General features: G+C 44.0%; 1 protein-coding gene across 1 annotated transcript; it reads right to left on the bottom strand.

The window, feature by feature from the left end:
* Window positions 298–1,417, bottom strand: LOC8070424 (E3 ubiquitin-protein ligase SINA-like 5). Its single transcript, XM_002455230.1, has 2 exons — window positions 1,139–1,417; window positions 298–1,047 (listed from the first exon to the last, which is right to left on the bottom strand). Exons 1-2 carry the CDS (start codon window positions 1,415–1,417, stop codon window positions 298–300), a joined length of 1,029 nt encoding a protein of 342 aa, XP_002455275.1.

Genomic DNA, 6,000 nt, shown 5'->3' with positions numbered 1-6,000 from the left:
TTTTTGAAGAAATGAATCGACGATAAAAACTCTAACGGAGAGGCATTTTATTAATTCCTCTTCGTTGGCATTCTCCTTTGCTATGATGATCTACTTAGCCTAATGAAATTCTTGAATACCAAACCCCGTATGCTAACATCAAGGTTAATAACAATCACTGAATCACAAGCAAAATCTCCCAACAAAACAGTCACAAGCTGCCGAAGGCTCGGCTCCCTTGCATTTGCCATGCATCATTATGCTCCAAGCAGACATGGCTGCCCGCCGCCCGGTAGCATCCTCAGCCAACACCGCAGGTCAGCAGCCTCCTAGAGCTACAGGCCTAGAGCTCCTCGGTGCCGGCGTGGTCGATTTGGCAGCAGCACCTGCTCTGTCGATGCGAACCATGAGGACGGGCGCCTCGCCGCCGAACGCGTCGTCCAGGATCTCCGGTGGCATCGCGAGGAACATGCCCTGGTCAGCGGCCGAGAACGCACCGGCGCCGGACATGCTGCAGCTCGCCACCATGGACATCATCATCGCCACGCTCTCCTTGCTGCTGGCGGCCTCCGCCCAGAGCTTGCACCTGAACTGAGGCGCCCCCTCCGCCGCGTCGCCGTTGGCCCTCACGCACACCAGCGACACCGCGGCGGCGGCGCCGAGCGTGCACGCGGACACTAGGAACACGCGCCGGCCCTCCTCGCCAACCAGCACGTGCCAGCCCCGCGGCGGCGGCAGGGCGACCCTGAGCGGCTTCCCGTAGCTCACCTCCGTGACGGGCCAGGAGTGGGCGCCAGCGAAGTGGCTGGCCAGCCTCGCCGGCGAGCTGAAGAAGCCGCAGCCGGGGTCCGGGCACGAGCAAGGCGCCCACTGGCATGCGCGCTGGTGGTCCGCCGCCTCGAAGTAGACCACGGAGCTCTTGCACCCGAACTCCTCGTACGCGCAGGGCTGCTTGGCGCCGCGCACGAACGCGTCCACCTCCACGCACGGCGAGTAGACGGCGGCGCCGCGGCACACCTGCTCGTGGCTGTTGCAGCAGCTGCCGCATATCACGTGCCCGTACGCACACTGCAAGTGCAAGCAGAAGCAGAAGAACACGGCCGATCTCGATGACATGTCGACGATGAGAACAGAGCAACCGTAGTCCGTAGGTAGGTACCTTGAACGTTGGAGGCTTGAGGGGAAGGCGACAAGATCGGCAGTGGAACAAGGTGATCCCAAACCTCAAATTGATCTGCGCCTCCTCCATGGCTCCGGAGCCGCTGCCTTGGCTAACCTCGCCTTCCTCCTGCTCTTCTTCCTCCTCTGCTGCCTCGTCTATCTCTTGCTGCTCCTGCTTGATCGCGCCGTTGGGCATGGCCTGCGCCCTCGCCTTCTTGCCGTTGTGCCCGTGCTCGCCGTTCTCCAGCTGCGAGCCCCTCTTGCTCTGTTCAGCCATCTCCTCCTCTCACTCAAGTGTGGTGCCAGTGCCAGCAGCAGCGTACCAAATCATGCATTCGGTTTGAGGAACGGATCACTGGATCAGAAGGTGAGCTCGGTGGTGACCACAGGCACAAGAACAGAAGCCCCTTCTGGTCCCAAACGGCTATGTGTGGCGTGAACGAGCAAAGAAGCTGCTGAATCATATCGGATGAATGAATATAACCATACACCAGAATAGAAGAGGCAGTTGCAGAAATTCAGAAAAGGCTTTCATCAAACCCTATGATTTGAGGTAAATAGACTCCAGCATATGAGCATACATACTACTATCTCTAGATATCATGTGCCTTGAAACATACCTTTGAATTTATTTATGTTTGGTACGTTACTGCAGTTACCAGTCATATAGTAGCTCTAACAAATTATAGCCATTAAATTTTGAAATTTATGACACAATTAAATAAATAACTAAAGTTAGAAAAGAAAAGAAAATCCTAGAGAAAACAAATTTTATGCAAACATAGTCAAATTTAAATCATTCTTAAACAAATTTTTTTAGCAATACAGAGCTTCATTAATCAACGATAGGAATATAATCAATGGCAGCTATACCCAAAAGCCACTCCGGATTATAGTTTAGCAAAAAAAGAAGCGCTGTCACCATACTCTACAACGGTGGGCCACCGAGTTAGCCTCCCTACACACCCATATAATTGTGAACCCATAAAAACTCCTACTTAGCTATGCAATGACAAAACAAATTCGTCCAACAGAGGACTTCATTCCCACGTGACTATCGACCATAGACTTCAAAGCGCTACTACCATCCTCCAAGATTACCTTGTCATAGCCGTTTTCCAGCACTAGCTCGAGTCCTTCTTTAGCCGCCATAGCCTCAGCAATAAGGGCGTCCAACATATGATCGAACCAGCACGTTGCGCCATCAAGCACCACTCTATTGCAGAAGAAGTGATATTTTACCTAAAATTTTGAATAAGATGACTAGTTAAAATTAGGGTAAAAAAAGTCAAACAAAATATAATTTGGACCGGATTTAGTACTACATATCGCTTTCACCATATATACTCTAGCTCTGTCCCTGGCTTGATCTGCATGCACCCATGCGTGATGCCTGGAGTTGTACCCTACTACGCTTAGGTAGGCCACGCCTATAGCACGCTTGGTGCACTAATAATAATGAAAAGGTTTTTAAGAGATACTACTAATTAATAGAGGTGGACTTTCTTAGTGCCACTTTTTTTAAAAAAAAATGAGGCAACTCTGACTCTGTAATAATACCTCCATCCAAAACAAATAATGAAAATTTTTAGATAAATTAATGGTGTTGGTAAAAGACACATGTGTCCTCTTCTGAATTTGGCAGTTCTCATTTGCTTGCACCCATGATTAGCTTCCCACTAATAACTCATTAAGAGTGGTATCCCATGTTTTTTGTAAAATGTTATTTATTTTAGAATGAAGGGACAAGGGAGTAGATCATTAATAGAGGTGAACCCCTTAGAAAGGCAGCTTTTGTTAATGAATTACAGAGATGGTCACCTTTATAATGCATGTCTCTATAATGAAGGCCTATTTTAGGCACTATTTCTTCCTTGCTAATCTCCTTCTTACATGGACAAGGTGTTATCCGAGTGGACAAGCTTAAGAGCCCCCCCCCCCCCCCCAAAAAAAAAGGTGATTTATCAAGGGGTGGGGATTGATATTCATTTCTTTGAAGAAGTTTGATCTAAGAGTTAGTTTGTGCCCTCCTATATCATTTTCTTGTTTTATTTGCTGATTTTTGTGTCTTTGCATGGCATTGATATAGAAGTGGCACATGATGGTTCCTCCCATTGTTTTAGAATCATTGGAGCTCAAATTAGTTGCCCATGTTCTGTCCTATTATTGCTCTCACATGTATCTCCTAGTGTGTAGCATTAACTTCAAGTTTAATAACGTGTAGCTTGATCACCATGAATGGAGAAACCTCTGTGGCATGCCACCCTCAATTCCCAGCTTGTCTCGGTATCTAATAAAGCTCAGGCCTTGTTTAGATCCAAAAAGTTTTTGAATTTTGATATTGTAGCATTTTTATTTTTATTTGATAAATATTGTCCAATCATAGAGTAACTAAGCTTAAAAGATTTGTCTCATGATTTATAGACAAATTGTACAATTAGTTTTTTATTTTTATCTATATTTAATGCTTCATGCATGTGCCACAAGATTCGATGTGACGAAAAATCTTAAAATTTTTTGGTTTTTGAAGTGAACTAGGCCTCAGTGGAATGTCGTAAGTGGTAACCGACCTTGAAATGCCGCCGCCCCACCTCGGTGCCGAAAGGCAACCGCCGCAACTTGCAACAACTCTTCCGCCACCTCCTTTCCCCTCCCCCTCTCACAATAGCACCAGGAAACAAGGAGAAATCTGCTCGCTCGCTGCCACACCGCTACCTCCCGCGAGTCGAGATGTATCACTATCCTTCCATGTCGGTCGGTTGGGGCTTCAAGATTCAGGGCATGTTTGGTTATAGGCGGTAAACTTTATCATCCGTGACATCGAATGTTTGGACACATGCATGACGTGCTAAATGTAGACTATTTACAAAACTAAAAATATAGTTAGAGAGTAATTTGCGAGACGAATCTTTTAAGCCTAATTAGTTCATGATTAGACAATAATTGTCAAATAAAATAAAAATGCTACAATATCTGTTAAACTTTCCGACGCCAAACCAAACACCCCCTCAAAAAGGGGAAAGGAGAAGCATAGAGACTGATTATGACTACCCATTATAAGGCCTTGTTTAGTTTCCAAAAATTTTCAAAATTCTCCGTCACATCGAATCTTTATACACATGCATGAAACATTAAATATAGATAAAAATAAAAACTAATTGCACAGTTTGTCTGTAATTTACGAGACGAATCTTTTGAGCCTATTTACTCTATAATTGGATAATAATTATCATAAACAAACGAAAGTGCTATAGTAGCCAAAACCAAAAATTTTCGCGAACACAAAGGCCTAACATGGATCCGATGTGGAGGAGAGAGCTTCGGGAAGGGTGCAGTAAAAAGGCAGCACGGGTGAATCAGAGTTTAAGGACCGTTTTAAATGCGGTGGTTCGGTAGCTTCCGTCTCAAGGGCGAATGCTCTGTATATTGATGATAAAATATAAGGGCACTAATAATGCAAGATTCTATTATAGTATAGAGGCTAAGATAATTAATTATATATTATTTATGGATTTATTGAAGAAAGAGGTAGAAAAAATAAGACTCCAAGTCTTATTTAGACTCTAAATTCACATTGTTAGAGGTAATAAATAATTTAGACTTTATGATATAGTCTGCATTGTGAGTGTCCTAACAAATGGAGAGTGGTTCAAAGCTTCGAATCAAAAGACGACGTGTGGGAATAAAAAGCAGATATGCATACAACATTAAGCCTTGTTTAGTTCACCCTAAAAATCAAAAACTTTTCAAGATTCTTCGTCACATCGAATTTTGCGGCACATGCATAGAGCATTAAATATAGATGAAAACAAAACTAATTGCACTATAAATCACGAGATGAATCTTTTGAGCTTAGTTAGTCCATGATTAAACAATATTTGCTAAATAAAAATGAAAGTGCTATGGCACCCGAAAACAAATTTTTTTAGGAACTAAACAAGCCTTAGGCCTTGTTTAGTTATGAAAATATTTTAGATTTCGGTACTGTAGTATTTTCGTTTTTATTTGACAAATATTATCCAATCATGGACTAACTAGGCTCAAAAGATTCATCTCGTGATTTACAGACAAACTGTGTAATTATTTTTTATTTTCGTCTATATTTAATGCTCATGCATTTGCCACAAGATTCGATATGACGGAGAATCTTAAAAAGTTTTTGATTTTTGGCGTCAACTAAACAAGGCCTTAGTGATTGCAACAACAGCTGAGGTGTTGGCTGCGAGCTCTTGTATAGGAGCCTCAAACTCTGGCCATCAAGCATTTCGGGGATGCGGGGGATCCAGAACGGCGATGGCATGGATGCTATGGGGGGAGGAGAAGAGAACGGCAAAGTGGCGACATCAGTGGGGGCAGATGCACAAGGAGTGACGGTGGGATCAACCAGACCATTGACTACTTCCTATGACTGCAAGAAATATTATTCATTTTTTTTGTTACGAAAATATCTTGTGGAATTTCCATTCTGGAAGTGTGAGTGTTTTGTTTTGTTTTTTTTTGGTTTTTTGGCATGTAGAGAAGCAGTCGGAATCCTAAAACAGCTTCGTGCAGGACTGGGTGCAAGGCAATGATTAGTATGATTGAAGGTGATGGCAGGGAGAACAATGTGATGGCAGGGAGAGTGTGCAATATTCTGGGTACATCTAATGGTGGTGGGGGTTTACCAGTCTGTAGGGAGGTTATTAGGTCCATATGTGCTAGATTAGCACATGAAAACATAAAAGATGACATTGGAAGATAAGATGAAAGAATTCGACACTGACATGGATGTGCGGTAGCGGTACAAGCTTGATGCAGGTGGTAGAATGTGCACATGCTGTGGTGCACGGGTAGAAACAAGGCAAGCTACAAGCTTGATCG

This window comes from Sorghum bicolor, chromosome 3 (genome assembly GCF_000003195.3).
Source record: "Sorghum bicolor cultivar BTx623 chromosome 3, Sorghum_bicolor_NCBIv3, whole genome shotgun sequence".
NCBI lineage: Eukaryota > Viridiplantae > Streptophyta > Magnoliopsida > Poales > Poaceae > Sorghum > Sorghum bicolor.
Note: the sequence above shows the minus strand (reverse complement) of the source record. Positions and strands in the feature narration are given on the sequence as shown.